At 50.8% G+C, this 17125-nt stretch overlaps 1 protein-coding gene across 1 annotated transcript in view; it reads left to right on the forward strand.

Annotated features, from left to right (window-relative positions):
• Positions 1-1466: 1466 nt before the first annotated feature.
• The window catches only part of Grk7 (G protein-coupled receptor kinase 7), a 34691-nt gene continuing 19032 nt past the window's right edge, over positions 1467-17125 (forward strand). Inside the window, exons 1-2 of the mRNA XM_026384993.2 lie at positions 1467-2063; positions 3661-4098. Of these exons, the coding sequence (XP_026240778.1) occupies positions 1467-2063; positions 3661-4098 (1035 nt within the window). The remainder of the gene's footprint in view (positions 2064-3660; positions 4099-17125) is intronic.

The raw sequence follows: 17125 nt of genomic DNA on the forward strand, positions 1-17125 counted from the left end.
GTGGTGACAATTCTACCATTTTCTCAAAGTTCATCAAAATCATCAGGAAAGGCCACTTTGTCATCAGAAGAAATTCTCAGTCTGATTTTTTCACTACCCAGAAATGTGGACCCAGGGAAACATGTCAAGAGCAAGGAAGGTCCAGGGTTTCTTGCGTGTGTTTCTGAGCAGACGGCATAATCAGAGCCACGGTCACCCACGCCGATCATCCGTCTCTGCAATAGAGGCGATCACTTTCAGCGCAGCGTGCAAAGCCAAAGGGCACCCACGAGTTCATTACATAATTCTCGGGAGCATGAGGCCAATTGTGTGTCTGCCTGGGAATGGTCGGAGGCTGACAGGAGGGCCAAGGCAGTGACGATGTTTTGACAGTGTGTGTGCTAGAGATTGTTTGTTTGGAAAAAGACTGACCCTCCTCCTGTGTGTGTGTGTGTGTGTGTGTGTGTGTGTGTGTCTCACATCTTCCATGTAAACACATAATACTGAGTGACTTTGTTTCTAAGCTGCCTTAGCCTTGCTTTGCAAAGAAAAACCCTGAGTATTCTTCCCTGTAAGACACAGTTGTTATTTTTAGAGCTCAGGTTCTTATCCTGATCTCTGTCGACATCAATCTCTGTTCCTCCTGAGGTCGCAGCCAGTGACAGCTCAGCCTGGTGTGTCCTCCATGGAGGACAGCTCCCTTGCTTCCCAAGGCAAAGATGCGGTGGGACCCCTGAAACCTCACTGCTCGGGCATCTGCAGGAAGACTCCTTGGCATTTGGAGTCCTTTGGTGTGACTGTCCGTGGGCCAGTCCCCACCGAAAGCCATGAAGCTGCTGTCTGTCTTTGGGGTCACAGAAATTTCTTGTTCACTCAGAGCCCGCACTTCCAGCAGACTGTTTCCCTCTATTTCAGGAATGTGGCTTTTTCTGCTTATGTCACTTAATGGTATGTTTGGGGTCAAGATGATCCTCCTCCAACCCCCTTGTTACACAAGGTTTGTCAGGTCACCGACTCCTGGGAGCTAATAACCAAGCAGTAGCTGGAGGATTCCTGCAGGCTACTCAGGGTGCATGTGGTGCACCCCAAGATCCACAACTTGAGTCCCAAGACCTCTGGGAACATGTCTGAGGACCCAAAGCTCCCAGCATTCCCTTCTGTACCCTTTTCTTCATGTCAGGCTGTGAGACACCTGGAGGAACCTGCAGGTGTGGGCAGCTTTGGCCTTGTGGCTGGAGGGTGACCTGTCAGGTGGGGATCCCACGGCCAGCTATACATAGCCAGCCAAAGCTTCTTACTGGAGGAACGACTTTCTGCCTCCTCTGCGGGTCCCACCCGAGGCCAGAAGGCTGCCCAGTAAATCCCCTGGAAGTCAGTTAGTCCCAGAAAGCAAGTGGCGAGTGTGGCGGCCACAGGCCCGACAGTCCCGGAGCTGCCCTGCGCCCTTCCTCAACTGTCCCCGAGAGCGGGAGCGCCCTGCCTCAGCCATGGACATGGGGGGCCTGGACAACCTGATCGCCAACACCGCCTACCTGCAGGCCAGGAAGACGGACTCGGACAGCCGCGAGCTGCAGCGGCGCCGTCGGAGCCTGGCGCTGCCCGGGCCGCAGGGCTGCGCCGAGCTGCGCCAGTCGCTGTCCCCGCACTTCCACAGCCTGTGCGAGCAGCAGCCCATCGGCCGCCGCCTCTTCCGAGACTTCCTCGCCACCGTGCCCAAGTACAGCCAGGCCGTGGCCTTCCTGGAGGACGTGCAGAACTGGGAGCTGGCCGAGGAGGGGCCCGCCAAGACCAGCACGCTGCAGCAGCTGGCGGCCACTTGTGCGCGTGACCCGGGCCCACAGTCCTTCCTCAGCCAGGACCTGGCCACCAAGTGCCGAGCAGCCGCCACGGATGAAGAGCGCCAGACCCTGGTGGAGCAGGCCAAGGCGGAGACCATGAGCTTCCTGCAGGAGCAGCCGTTCCAGGACTTCCTGGCCAGCCCCTTCTACGACAGGTTTCTGCAGTGGAAACTCTTCGAGATGCAGCCCGTGTCCGACAAGTACTTCACCGAGTTCCGAGTGCTCGGGAAGGGCGGCTTCGGGGAGGTGAGTATCACCAATACCAGGCTGCAGGCGGGTGGGGGGTACAGAGGATGGAGAGGCCGGTGGGGTGGGGTGGGGTGGGGTTTTGCCATATATATATGGTGCCAGGTGGGGAGGTTTCCCAATCCCCTCCCCCCACCCCTTCTTTGATGGCTCTATGACACAAATCCAAACTCCGCAAGAGAGAGTACCCAAGTACCCAAGTGTGGACTTGACCAAGAACCTCGATCATAGTGGCTACACCTGGAGGGGCCGAAATGCCCTGGACACTGGAAAATGGCAGCCACATGACAGTTATGATGATGATGATGGACCTAATTTGAGAAGAATGGACATCTAAGCACCCAAAGGCCTTCAAGTCAAGTCCAGAACCTGCTTTGCACCCCTGCCAGGCCCTTCTTTTTAAAGTAGAAAACCTTTTTTTTTTCTTTTTTTAAAGAAATGTCCTAAAGAAAAAAAAATCTTTATTTATTTAGTTTTATGTGGTGCTGAGGATCCAACCTAGTGCCTCACTCACATGTGCTAGGCAAGAGCTCTGCCACTGAGCCACAACCCCACCATTTTTGATGTAAAATTCACATAGCATAAAATTAACCCATTTTAAAGTGGACATTTGATGGCATTTAGTGTAGTCACTATCTGTAGCGATAATCCCCCTGGCCAGTTCCAGGACATTTGCATTATTCCTGTACCCATCAACTGCCCCCACCCCACCTCCTCCAGCCCTGGAAACCCACTCTGCTGTCTTCAGGGACTTGCCTGCTCTGGACATTCCAGATGGTATGTGATCCTATCTGCCTTTTTATTCAGCACACCATTCTGGAGGTTCCTTTCATTGCCGCTTGTAGCAGTACTTCATTATTCTGGCGGAATAATATTTCATTTCATGGATATACCATGTCATGTATCCTTTCATCTGTTGGTGGATACTTGGGTGGCTTCTACCCTTTGGCTATTGTGCGCAGTGCTAGAATGTTCAAGTATCAGCCTGAGGACCTGTCTTAGTGTGTCATGGGTATATGCCTCGGAGGAGAATCCGGGTCATGCAGCGATTCTGTGTTTAATCTTTCCAGAAATCAGCAAACTCCTTCCCACATTTTACAGTCCCACCCGTATTGTTCATTGCTCCAGGGTTACTATTTCTTCACGTCCTGCCACAGCTTGTCATTTCTTCCTTTTTTTTTTTTTTTTTTTTTTTAAGTCTGACTGACCTGCCCAGGTGTGGTGGCGCACGCCTGTAATCCCAGCAAGGCTGAGGCAGGAGGATTGCAAGTTCAAAGTCAGCCTCAACAACTTAGTGAGGCCCTAAACAACTTAGCAAGACCCTGTCTCCAAATAAAATAATAAAATGGGCTGGGGATGTGACTCAGTGGTTGATAACCCCTGGGTTCAATTCCTGGTACCCCTCACCACCAAAAAAGTATGGGCGACCTAGCCAGGTGAAGCAGGGCCTCCCTGTAGTACCCTCTCCATCTTGAGAAGCCTCTTCCTTAAAGCTTCCCTTTTCTCAGAAGCCTGCCATCCAGGTCCTCCACGGACCTTTGAGGTCCCCTTTCCAGTGCCACCGGCTTTTACGTCTTCCCCTCCCCTTCTCTCTCAGGTGTGTGCCGTCCAGGTGAGGAACACGGGTAAGATGTACGCCTGCAAGAAACTGGACAAGAAGCGGCTGAAGAAGAAGGGTGGGGAGAAGATGGCTCTCCTGGAGAAGGAGATCCTGGAGAAGGTGAACAGCCCTTTCATCGTCTCTCTGGCCTACGCCTTCGAGAGCAAGACCCACCTCTGCCTGGTCATGAGCCTGATGAACGGGGGAGACCTCAAGTTCCACATCTACAACGTGGGCACGCGCGGCCTGGCCATGAGCCGGGTGATCTTCTACACGGCCCAGATGACCTGTGGGGTGCTGCACCTGCATGGCCTCGGCATTGTCTACCGGGACCTGAAGCCCGAGAACGTGCTCCTGGATGACCTCGGCAACTGCAGGCTGTCCGACCTGGGGCTGGCCGTCGAGGTCCAGGATGACAAGCCCATCACCCAGAGGGTGAGTGGCCACCGCAGTCCCAGAGGAGGGGAGAGGGCTGTTCTGCCCCCGGGGCTAACGGAGCCAAGGACTTAATTCTTCTGATTTCCTTTGGGTGGTCACCTTGGATGGAGGGAGTAGAGTAAGAGAAGGAGCTTAGTGGCTCATTGGGGGGCAGGGGAGCCTCCTTTGCCAGCTGGGGATGATCCAGGCCTCCATGGTAAGATGAAAAGAGCCGAATCCGCAAAGTCCAGGCGTGTGCCACCAAGAACCACCCCACGGTGCCAGCAGGGGCCTCGCTTTCCTTCCCAGAAAATAAAGGGCCTGGACCCTAAACCTCCACCATCCTAGTAGGTAGATTTTAAGAGGGTGTTAAATAGAAGCAGCTCCTGACACCTAGTGTATTATAAGTAAAATATTCCTTTATTGTTACTGAGTGTGGAACAGGAGAATGTCCTACATGAGAAGAAGGTGAAATTTTAAGTGAAAATATATAGAATAGAACGGAGGCAACTAATGTATACTTTTGGTTTGGTTTGGTTTCCTTTTTCTGGTGCTAGGGATTGAAGCCAGGGTCACTCTACCACTGAGCTATGCCCCCTGGACCTGACCTTTTATTTATTTATTTATTTATTTTTGAGACAGGGTCTCACCAAGTTGCTGAGGCTGGCCTCAAACTTGTGATCCTCTTACCTCAGCCTCCCTAGTATCTGGGATTATAGGAATACATCCCCACAGCCAGGCGACTGATGTCTATTTTGATTAATTTGGTTTGAGGTGACTTGTTGAGAATTCAGTAATGAAACTGCGGTGTCTGTGTCAAACAATAGGATTGGAGAAGCAGGGGATATTAGAGATCTGATGAGATTCAGGGGCCTACTGGGTATGAGGGTAAGGGGAGAGGAGGCTCTTGTGCTCTGGTGAGCAGCAGATGTAGAACGGTAGGTAAACCTGGCATGTTTGGTTGTGATCCTCTTGTCTCTGAGGCACCCGTAGCCTGGTGGCTGGAGATGTTCAGGAGCACTGAGACCTGTGATCTGGTGCTGTAGAGAAAGACCTGGGTAGACACGGGGTCATCGTGGGAAGCAGCAGTCACCACAGTCACTTGGGAAACAGGTGGGGAGGGGGACCAGAGACATAAGTTGAGGAACATGTAAGGTCTGTGGAAGAAGAAGGACCAAAGTGGGTTTCAGCTGTGTATCACAGGAAACCCAGTGGCACACACCAAACCAGGTTTATTTTTCTTATGGAACAACTTGTAGAGATAAGAAGTTTCCGGCATTAAATCAGCAACTGCAGGATGGTTGAATCCCTATCTCTATAATTCTGGCCTCTTCCATGTGTTGCAAGATGGCTGCTCTAGCCCCAGCCAGTAGGACCATCTTCCAGGCAGGAGAAAGGAACAAAGGTCAGAAGTAAATGGGCATGCACACACCAGCGGAGTGTGCCCTCTCTTAAGGAGCTTTCTTTGAAGCCCATCCAACAGCTTCCACTTTGATCCTCATTGGCTAGGACTGTTACCTGACCACCCCTATCTGCAGGGGAAGCCAATAAATAACATTTGGAGGGGCTTGAGGGGGGTGGTTCTAGTTAGTAAGGAAGAAGAGGGGCAAGATGTTAGCCTCCTTGGGATCTGAACATGTCCCTGAACATCTCCAGCCACCAGGCTACGGGTGCCTCAGAGACAAGAGGATCACAACCAAACACGCCAGTCTACCTACCATGGAAATGGGAATGTCATGAGTCTACATCAATCGATGCATGAAAACGGAAGTGTGTTCACTCATGGTTTTGAATTTGCACTGTCAGTTTTAGGGAGCAGAAACTCCTTTTGAGTGTTCTGGACACAGGTCATGCTAAGTGTTGCTCTATCTCCATCTTGCTAGAGGATTGGGACACACACACACACACACACACACACACACACACACACACACGGCTTTGTCCTTATAAATCCCTTCTCAGTCTTCCTTGGGCTCTGTGCTGGGCCAAGACAGTGTTTAAGGATGGTTCTTTCACCGCCTGTCTGTCGAGCTCTCTGGCTCTTTTGGAACCTGCAGGAAGCTGTTTGCCCTTCAGCACCATCCGCCTTAACCAGTGCGCTCAGTGGAGAGGGGTACAGCCCCGAGACCTCTGCCCCTTTCCCTCTGCTGCCCTTCTGCCCCATGAAACCAAGGAGTTTCATGCTCTAGTCCCCAGGTCTGCCACGGAAGCCCAGGGGGCCATGGACAGCAAGATTGGAATAGGAAAGCGTGGCCTCTTCCCTGTTCACCCCTCCACAGAGCTAAGTAAACCTCCTGAGTTCTGAAGTATTGCAGCTCCCAGGGGGATTTTAGGGTCTTTTAAAAAATACACCTTTATTTTTATTCATTCATTTTTCTGTGGTGTTGAAGATTGAACCCAGGGCCTCGCACGTGCTAGGTGAGCGCTCCCCACTGAGCCGCAGCCCCAGCCCCTTAGGGTCTTTACATTCAGAATATTTCACAAAATGAAAAATGATGCATTTTTAGGGTGTCTGTAGTCACATACACTGAGCTGTGACGTCAAGATACTATGTGGAGGACTGGGTGGTGGCCGCTGGCTCTCCAGGTGACGGACTCACATGGGAGGAACTGTGCCTGGCCATGGTGGTCAGCATGTGCCTTGATTCTGCAGTCCTTCCAGAAAAGGAAGGGCTTTGTGGCTTGGGGAGCTGGCTAGCTCCTTCCCATTCAGGGGTTCGGTCAGCCTGTAAGTTGGGATCTCTTCTGCCACGTGACACCATAGAAGATTCTGGTATGGAAACTCAGTGACTTCAGGGACAAGCTCTTTAAAGGTCCCTTGGCCTTCTCCTTGTCACAAGGTGGCTGCCAACTCCCAACACTGAGGCCAACTGACCCGTTGATGTTAAAGGACTTGTCCAGGTGGGACCAACCACACCACAGGAGTCCTTCCAGTACGGGTCCAGAGGTCAGAGATAGCAAAAGTCAGAAACTTAAGGCATGAGGGGCTGGCTTCAAAGATGGAGGGCAGGTGGTTCCGGGGGCTGAGTGCTGCCTCTGCTAACAGCCAACAAGGACATCACAGTGACAGCCATCACTGTATGAGCCTGGGGGAGGCCCTTGAACTCCAGATGGGACTACAGCCTGACCGACATCTCGATTTCAGCCTTGTGAGACCCTCACCAAAGAGCCCTGCCCTGCAATGCCTGAGCTTCTGACGTACAGGACAGCGAGCTAATAGTGGACGGGTGCTGTTCTAAGTCCGTGGCAATTTGTTGCACAGCAATAGAAAATTCATATGAATAATTAAATAAAGGAAGGTAGCCAGGGGAAGGAGATTTTTGTATGCTAGCAATCAAAATTAGTGAAGAATATACCAAGGTGCCAGACAGGGTGAGGGGATGTTCTTTCCTATAGCATAGGAACTCCTGCCATCTACTGTAATGGGACTGGAGGTCTGACTAGGATTTGGAACTCTGGGCCTGACTCTTACAAGTTGGAGAGTCTGCCCCCGGTCTGGGCTAGGCCTCCCTGCAGGGACACAGACCATTCCAAGCTTGTGGGGAGACCATGGATGAAGTGGTTTGGGTATCAATGAGTCTGTAGGCAGTGGGGAGACGCAGGAGGTGTTTTAATAGGCAAGTGGCACAACTAGAGTGAGTCTGCCTCCTGTGCCTGAGGAGAAAGAGATGGGTTGAGAGAAAGGGGATCCAGCAAGAGTCACCGTAATGGTCCACCTGTGAGGTAATGGGGAGCTGACATCAGGCCCTGGCCCCTGGCCTCTGAACAGTCGGTGTCCCCTGGCCTCTCACCTGGGCTCCATCAAGACCCAGATCTTTAAATGTGATTGTCCTCAACAGCATTTGGAGTGCATGGGCCACTCTTTTTTTTTAATATTTATTTTTTAGAAGTAGTTGGACACAATACTTTATTTATTTATTTATTTATTATGTGGCACTGAGGATCAAACCCAAGGCCTCACACGTGCTAGGTAGATAAGTGCTCTACCACTGAGCCACAATCCCAGCCCCTGGACCACTCTTTAGATTATGTTGTTTTCTGCCACGTGGGGTTCCTTGGCTGTTGGTGGGTGGACACTGACTCAGGGAAGTACTTCCAGGGAAAAAGGGGCCAGGAAGCTCTGTCCAGGCCTGAGAAGGACTAGGGCCAACTTGCAAGGGGAAGGCCGGTGCTCGAGGTAGCCTTGGAATTGAAGTCCTTGGAGGAAAAACTTGTAAAGTCAAAAGATTAACATGTGGAATAAGTTCCTATGATTTAATGTATTACCAGTCGGGGTTCTTATGGTGTAAAACTAAGTCACTTAAGGAAATGAAGCTAATGCACTAAGAAGCCCAGAGGCTTAGCCCCATCCCAGTGTCTGAGCAGTGTCCCTAGGAATCCCCAGCCTGATTCCCAGATCCAGCTCTCTGTATTGGCCTCACTCCCAGGCAGACCCCCCCCTCTGGGGGCCACCAACAGCTCTATCCTCCCCACTGAGCAACCCCGCTGGAGAGAAGGCACTTCTTTGGGCAGCTCGGTCACACGCCCAACTTCAGTGTCCAGAACCACCCTGCCTGTCCCTGGAGCCAGAGGAAGGATCTGTCCTACCTCAATCTCATGGATTGAGAGCACAGCAAATGTATTCTTTTTTTTTTAATATTTTTTTTTAGTTATACATGGGTACAATATCTTTATTTTGTTTATTTATTTTTATGTGGTACTGAGGATCGAACCCAGGGTCTCACACATGCAAGGTGAGTGCTCTACCACTGAGCCACAACCCCAGCCCCAGTAAATATATTTTTCAAAGGAGAATCAGGAGGGAAAGATGAAGAAAGGGTGCCCAGGAACACAAACGGCGACTGCCCCCAGTGACTAATGACTCTAAATGGCCTGAAAAGTTTAGAAATGTCTGACTCCTTAATCAAGGGATGATGGGGTCTAGGTCCTTTGCAGAAAGGCTCTGAGTGAAATACTGCTATGAGGTCCGTCTTACAGGTAGGAAAATTGAGATTTACCCAAGAGACTCACCCACTGCTGTTATGGGATAGGAGTCCAGGTGCCTCAGATTCAGAAGTGCTTCCTTTCCACTGTACTGAGTTCATGCACCAAGGCAGACATGGCCTGTGATCTCGATGCTATAAAAAACTGGCCACTTGGGGACTCAAACAGGGGCCCTGTTGGCCTTAGCACCATCTTCTCAGAAACCTCTGAGCCAAGAGAAGCAAGTGAAAGAAAAAGTAAATGCACAGGCCAAAGTGCAAAAGAAGAAAGATAAAGTAGAGGTCCAAAGAAACTTCTAGACTCATGCCCATGGAGGCCAAATGAGCAGAAGTAAGGAATTCAAGAGGCTGGAGGCTGGAGGCTGGGAGGCTGGCGCAAGGCTTGGACTGCATGCCCCCGTCCACAGCCTGTCTTTAGCAGATCTCGAACTTCACTGCCATCCATCAACTGAGACCACCTCTGAGAGACCCACCTCGTTCACACCAGAACTGTCCCTGTTGGTCCTTGGCCCTGGCCCTGGGACTTTCTGGACTAGTTCTCTTCTTGGCTGTGGCCGAGTATAACACATGTACAATAGATTATCTGCTATCTTAGCTAAAGAGTGTCTTTTTTTAAAAAAAAAAAAATCTCATTATCAAGCCAGGTGCAGTGGCTTAGGAGGCTGAGGCAGGAGGATCGTGTGTTCAAGGCCCTAAGCAACTCAGTGAGATGCTGTTTCTAAATAAAATACAAAAAAAAAAAAAAAAAAGCTGGGGTGGAGTGGCTGGAGCTGTGACTCAATGGTTGAGTGCCTCTGGGTTTAATCCTCAGTACCAAAAAGAAAACCAAACCTCATTAGCATATTGTCCCAGTCTGGCCTGATATGGGCACTAACTGAAAGCCTAACTGAACCTCTGGCAAAGGAAGATTTGAGAAAGGAATGTTTCTAGGGCAGGATGGGGACAGGTGTCTCAGAGCCAGGCTCCCCTCTCCCCAGGCACAGTGTAATTAAATGTGGTCCCAGCCACTGTCTACACCCACTTGCATGAAACCTGATTCTTCTGCTCGTGTTAAGCTGACATCTGCACACATACAGTAAAACTGGCTCATCAGTTTTTAGAGATTCTAGGCAAATAAAATAGGAAATTGGGTGGTGGGACTCATTTTGGAACTTTTCAAATTCAGCATTCTGTTTAGAGCACCGTGACCTTCAGATTTCATGCACTGTGAGTCATTAAAATTTGTTATTTTGTAAAGGATGGGAAGGAGGCCCAACACAGTGGTGCATGTCTATAATCCCAGTGGCTCAGGAGACTGAGGCAAAAGGATCATGAGTTCAAAGCCAGTCTTAGCAATAGCAAGGCGTTAAGCAACTCAGTGAGACCCTGTCTCTAAATAAAATACAAAATAGGGCTGGGGATGTGGCTCAGTGGTAGAGTGCCCCTGAGTTCAATTCCTGGTACATCCCCCTAAAAAAAAAAAAGAATGGGAATGAAGTTAGAACAGTGACCCCAAAACTGCTGGCACACATCTATAATGCCAGCAACTCAGGAGGTTGAGGCAGGTGGGTCACAAGTTCAAGGCCAGCCTCAGCAATTTAGTAAGGCCCTCAGCAACTCAAACTCTTTCCCAAAATAAAAAATAAAAATAACTGGGGATGTGGCTCAGTGGTAGGGCACCTTGGGTTCAATCCCATACCCCCCCCCCCAAAAAAAAAGCAAGCAAAACAAAACACCTCATTATGTGTTTTGTTACCTTGCCCTGTCTTAAAACCTCTGACCAACTCTTCATGTTCAGAGGATAAAGAGACACAGAGGTCAGGTATTGCATTTATGTTGAAGCCTCTTTTGTGCCAAATAAAAAGCTAGAGACACAGTGAGTAAGTGATCTCTAAGAAAAAAATCTCTGAATGTGTTTCCTCGAAAGTTAACTTCTACATTCGTCACAAACATCATGACTGTGCTAGTCAGTTTTCTGTTGCTGTGACAAAATGCCTGAGAAAAGACTTGAAAGAAGGAATGGTTTATTTTGGTCATGGTTTCAGAGGTTTGAGCCCATAGTTGCTGGGCCCTGTTGCTCTGGGCCTGTGGCAGCACAATGCATCCTGGTGGCAGGAGTGTTGAGAAGCAAAGCAAGAGAGGAGAAGCAGCCCAAGATCCACTTCAAGGGCACGCCCTCAGTGACCTAGCTTCCTTCCACTAGGCATCACCTCCTAAAGGTTCCACCTGCTCCTGATAATGCCAGAGGCTGGGAACCACGTCTTCAGATATGGACCCTTGAGGGACATTTAAGATTCAAGCTATAACAATGAACCTGCCCTGAGATTTTTTCTCCTTGAGAATTTACTTCTGAGAACCAGTTTAAAAGTCACATGGGAGAGGAATTCTGATTACTTCATAACCTTTTGATCGCACCAAAATAATTACCAAAATCATCAATCAAATTTAACTTCTACTATGGAACCCAAGGCCTTTGCGTGCTAGGCAAGTGCTGTACCACTGAGCTATACACCCAGCTCAATTTTTAGTAATTTCAACTGCTACAAAAATTTCAAATCTATTCTCATCATATTTACCACTATAGGAAGGTATGGTGGTATATTCCTGTAGTTCCAGCTGTTTGGGAGGCTGAAGAAAGAGGAGCATTGGAGCTCAAAAGTTTGAGGCCAGCCTGAGCAACACACTGAGATCCTATCTTTAAAAAAAAAATGCAGGGGGCGGGGGAATTCCACAATTAAGGACATTCACAAGTATTTATTACAAGGGCTGGTGTGTAGCTCAGTGATAGAGCACTTGCCTAGCACTAGGCCCTGGATTCAATTCCCAACACCACACACACACACACACACACACACACACACACACTACTAGTCTCAGAATATTTTGCTGTTGCAGCACTGAGGACCAAACCCAGGGCCTCAACAAGCAAGTGCTCTATCACTGTGCTCCATCCCAGCCCTCAGAATGATTGTTAACATTCTTTCATTCAAAATGCATTCATTCACTCATTTGCTCACCATTCATTTGAGTATTTATCTCTTGCCAGGACCGAGTGACAGAACAATAAGAAAATTAGTAGACATGATTCCCGCCCTCAGGGAGCTTACCGTCTAGTAGGGGAGATGGAACTGAATAATCACTCAAATGAATGCAGAGTGTCAGTTCTGATACAGGCTAGGGAGACAGGATATATGGGATTCTCTGAGGAGGAGTTGATTTCATAGGTGAGGCTCAGAAAGTTAACCACATGGGAAATACTTGCCATCAGAAGGACAGAAGGGATTCCATTCAGCAGTGTCGTTGGATGGGAGCTCAGAGTGAGTTCCCTGGATCGGACAGATTTCCACAGGGAAGGTTTATTGGAGAGCTGTGGCATGAAGCGCATCCATGAGGAGGGCCAGGCTGGGCAGAGGGAGAAGCTGAACCCCAGCGAGGGAGAACCAAGACCTTAACCAATCCTCAGGGAATACTGGAGTAGGGGCGGCCCTTCAGAGTTGTCTCAAATCGAGGGTCCAGGGTTTGGTATCCCCACAGGAGTCTATCACTGGTCTTGAGGCCCTGAAAGGGTTGGAGCCTTGGGAGACAGGTCCCTGCTGCAGAGGGCAGTCCCCAGAAGGGTACAGCTGTGAGCCCTGAGCAGTCAATGGCCCTGGCCAGGCCTGGCAACAAAATTTGCAGAACTGAGTGCAAAACAAAACTGTGGTGTCACTCATCTGATCCTCAGGAGAGAGCTCTCTTCCCGGATTGGCAAGCAGCCATTTGCTGTCTCTCCTCATACTCCTGCAAGCTGGGGCATAGCTGAGCAGGTGGAGACCATCACAGTTGCCCCAGTCCCACCCTACAGCTGGATCTGAAGAAGCAGGTGCCTGCCTCAACCCCCTGCATGCAATCCAGTCCCCACTGGGTCAAAGCAGGCAGCAGTCCCTGGGCCCCAAGGGAGGTGGGGAAGCAGACGGCCAAGAACCAGCCCTGGGAGCCCAGGAGCTGGTGGGAGGTGGCGGGACTGTGTGTGAGCCATGGTACCCAGCTCTGGCACATGCTCCATCATCTCAATGGACTTTTAAAAAAGCATAAGTTCAAGGATAAATTAGTACAGACATCAAGACCGCCAGTGCACAGCTTTGAGCCCCAGCGTGGAGATGCATGTGAGCACAGGGCCCCTCTTCCAGGACTCTGGAAGCTGGCCTGGTCCAGCAGCTGGCTGTTAGGGGCTGAGAACCGGAAGAGGGGATATGGGCAGAGCAGCCACTACCAGCAGGGCAGAGCTTCTCAGGCCCTGGGAACAGCCAGCACAACTGTGTGATGTTCTGGGGAAAAGAAAGGAAGCCAAGAGGTGAAGGTCTGGTTTGGAGCAGGAGGCAGCGGGGCTGCCAAGGCGCTGGAGAGGTAGCAGGGCCAGGCGGAGCGGGCCGGAGCAGGCCCTGGTAAGGTGCGCTGCCAGCCTTCAAAAGGATTTAACCAAGGGGGCAGCATGCTTAGAATTTTGTTTTGAAAAGATTACCCCAGCTGAAGTGAGAACAGATTAGAGGGGATTTAGGTGGATTGTGGTCATCTGTAATCCAGGGGAGAGAGGGTGGCAGCCTGGGCCACAGAGGGGCAGTGGAGACAGAGCACAGTGTTCGCATTTGGGAGAGATTTCAGAATGAGTGGCCTCCATGGTGGTCTAGATATGGGGTTAGTGGGGAGAGGGTGTCAAAATTTGCAGAGCTGAGTGCGAGGCCATGTCACTGGCTTGGGCCATGAGTACCCAACAGGGAGCCAGGCAAACAGATCCATGGGACTTCATGAAGTCCCAGGAGAGCTAAGGGACTGACAAGCACGTGGGCAGAGACAATATAGTGTGGTCAGGGTCATCTGGGTGGGAATATAGGAAAGTCACTCAGCCCATGGAGTCACAGGATCAGGAAGGGCTTACAGGGGGAAATGACAACCGAATGCAGGTGCAGAGGGCAAGGAAGAGCTAGATAGATGACGAGAAAAGAGAAGAGTGGTAAAGGGCTCAATCAGTACAGAACAGAATGGTTCTGCGGCTGCCTTGAATGCAGGGTTTTCCCCCTCCACACCAAAGCAAGCCATCAATTCTTCAGTGGGCATTAGCTGGTATCCCCTAATTAAATTGTTCTGACAATTTCTACTTGATAATAATATCCCACAGGATCTGTCTCAGCCCCCAGGACTGCCAGTCCACCTGCAGATGCCAATCACAAACCTCAGGTTGCTTGGCGGTGCTTCTGAGCAAACTACTAGAAATTTGAGTTCCCAGACAGGTCTCTCTGGGTCCCTATGCAGTCTATCTGTCCAGGAAGCACAATTACCGGTTTATTATAGAGGACATTCCAAAGGATAGAGATAAAGAGACGCATAGGGTAAAGTATGGGCAGAGGGACCAAGAGCTTCTGGGTCATATCAGGGCATGCCACCTTCAGGAATCTGCACGTGTGTTCAGCTATCAGGAAGCTCTCTGAACTCTGTCCTTTTGGGGTTTTATGGAGACTTCATTGCACCAGCGTGATTGAAGCATGGACGACCACAGTGAAATGTGATTGGACAGATATACTGGGGAGGGACCCAGCGAGACCTGTCTGTCCAGATTCTTCAGCATTCCTTCCTCTTAGGTACAGGGCAAGATCCTTTTTGAAATGAATGACATTTTTTTATCACCTACTATCAGAAAAGGTGGGTCAGAGGTTGTTAGGTTGTTGTTGGGTTGTTGGGGGGTGAATTGGGCCTTATGCATGCTAGGCACGTATTCTAACACATCTCCAGCCCTAAAGAATTTCATAGTGATCAGCAGCACTAAGGCAGGGGTGGGAGAAGATGAGAGTTTCTGTGACCTTGCTTAAGGAAGAAGTTTTGAATCCCCAAACAGGACAAAAACCAAAGCAAGACAAAAATCATCCTTGAAGGACAATCAGAAAGAGGGAGTTAGGATGAGGTTAAAAATCAGGGGAGTGAAGCAGAGGCTCTTGGAGCTTGGTAAGCAGGCATGTCGTTCCATGACGCTGCAGGAGTAAGAAGAGATTGAGCCAGGAAGCCCGCAGGGTGCAGAAGGAAGAAGCAGTCATGTAAGAACACAGGCCAGGGACCAAAAGTTAATTCATCATCAAATCTGCTACAGACACATGTTGAAACTCAGAGTCCATTTCAATTACTGGCAATGAATGGAATATGGTCCTTGGGGTCAATGAGATAGAAAGAGCCTGAGGTTCTGCCACTTTCTGTGGCTGCTGTATCCAGATTCTGATGTGCAGGCCTGTCCCTCACATGGGGCACCAGACCAGGGAGGTGGGGGTCTGCAGGATGGCTGACATCCAGCTGGGGCTCTGTGCACCAAGCCATTCAGAGTGAGTGTCTTCTAATCAGCACAGACATGCCCAGCATGCGCCAGGCAAGTCAGCACATCTTGAGCCTGGTGAATCCTTACTGTCTGTTAGGGTTGATGAGGATGAAGAAAGAAGGTAGGGCCAGGGGTTCGGCTCAGTGGTAGAGCCCTTGCCTAGCATGCTCGAGGCCCTGCAAAATGACTGCACAAGAAACCACGTTCTGACGCTCGATCGAAGTCTCCACTGTTACAATCCTTTATCGTACTGTGGCTGCTCAGGACTTTGCTCCTGTGCCTTGTTCTCTGAGAGGCACAGGGAGCCAACAGGATCCCGGGGCTGCAGCTGAGTGGGTAGCTGGTGAGGAAACCTCCAGGTGGAACTCAGGCATGGCAGTTGTCTTGTGCCCTCACAGCTATGTGGGTTTTCATTTGTGGTTTTATTCTGAAGGCATTAGAGGCACCAAGGAAAATATGTGTCAGCCTGCCACTGGGTAGAACATCCATACCCGGCAGAACACACAAGGGCAAGAATAGTTGCTATTCCTGATCTCAGAGATATGCCAGGCCCTCTCTTTCAAGCTGATGGAGTCAAAGCCTTCTGGGTTTTCTGTCTTGTGTCCCTGCCCTGCCTAGAGCCACCAGAATGGAGGCTTGGGGACAATGTGGCTAACACCTGTAGCACACCACGGGCCAGGACTTGGGAAGACACCGATCACTCTAATCTTCATCACAATCCTTTGAGGTAAGGGAGGCTAAGGCTTACGGAGGTTGAGTGACAGGCTAGAGGTACCAGCTAATAATTGGCAGAGCCAGTGCCAGAGCATTTCAGCCGGAAGAGTTGGGGAGGGGGAGTGGGCTGGAATCACTGCAGAAAGCATTACTGCAGGCACCCCTTTGGGGCTCTCTGAAACAGTGTCTTCCCAGGGTGTCAGAGATGGCAGGAAGCCCCTCTGGCCCGCAAGTGCTCCCCGCCCAGGAAGTGGCTGGCAGAAGACAGATCAACCGGTCGCCGGGAGCAGAGTGCGAGCCCCCGGGTCTGGGAAGCCTGGGGCCGAGCACGCGGGCGGAGCCTCGAGCTAAGTCCCCTGGGGTCCAGGGCAGCATTCCTCCGAGGTCTGCAAAGGCCACCGCTTAAAGGCGCAGAGGAGCAGCTGGGAACGAGAACAAAGCGGCCAGGCCCCCCTCGGAGGAAGGAAGGAGCGAGCCCCAGGAAACAGCTGAGAGCGCTAAGCTCAGCTTGTTTTTTTCCTCTGCTCAACAGTTCTCCTGCCACGGCAAACAAAAGATGTACATTCTGATTCCCTCTTCTGTTTGGATTGTGCTGTCGACTGGATCTGCTTTGTGAGGAGCGGAGGGGAAGAGGCATCCGCGGGCGACTTCTTGCTCCGTTGGCCAGTGCCGGCTGCCCGCGTGCTGCAGAGCTGCCTCCTCGGCCTCTCCCTGTCCCTGCCCATCGGTGTCGTCCCAGCCAAGCCGGCCTGGCCGCACCGGAGGCCCCCTACACGGGCATTTCTTTTAATGATGGAATCTCAAGTTGCCCATGTTTCAGATTGAGAGCTGGAGGTCGACTCGTGACCTTGACCTTGAAGGACGCGGACACACGCACACGCGCACTTTTTCATGGATTGTATAAAACTGTTAAGATGTGAACTGTGCCCTCTGGGCTCCACCGAGGCCCCTCCCTGTTCCTTCAATGCTGAGGTCCACAGGTCCTCTGGTTCGGAGCCACACTGGGGCTGTGCCGAGTGCAGAGTCCGCCCAGC

Source organism: Urocitellus parryii, chromosome 2 (genome assembly GCF_045843805.1).
Source record: "Urocitellus parryii isolate mUroPar1 chromosome 2, mUroPar1.hap1, whole genome shotgun sequence".
NCBI lineage: Eukaryota > Metazoa > Chordata > Mammalia > Rodentia > Sciuridae > Urocitellus > Urocitellus parryii.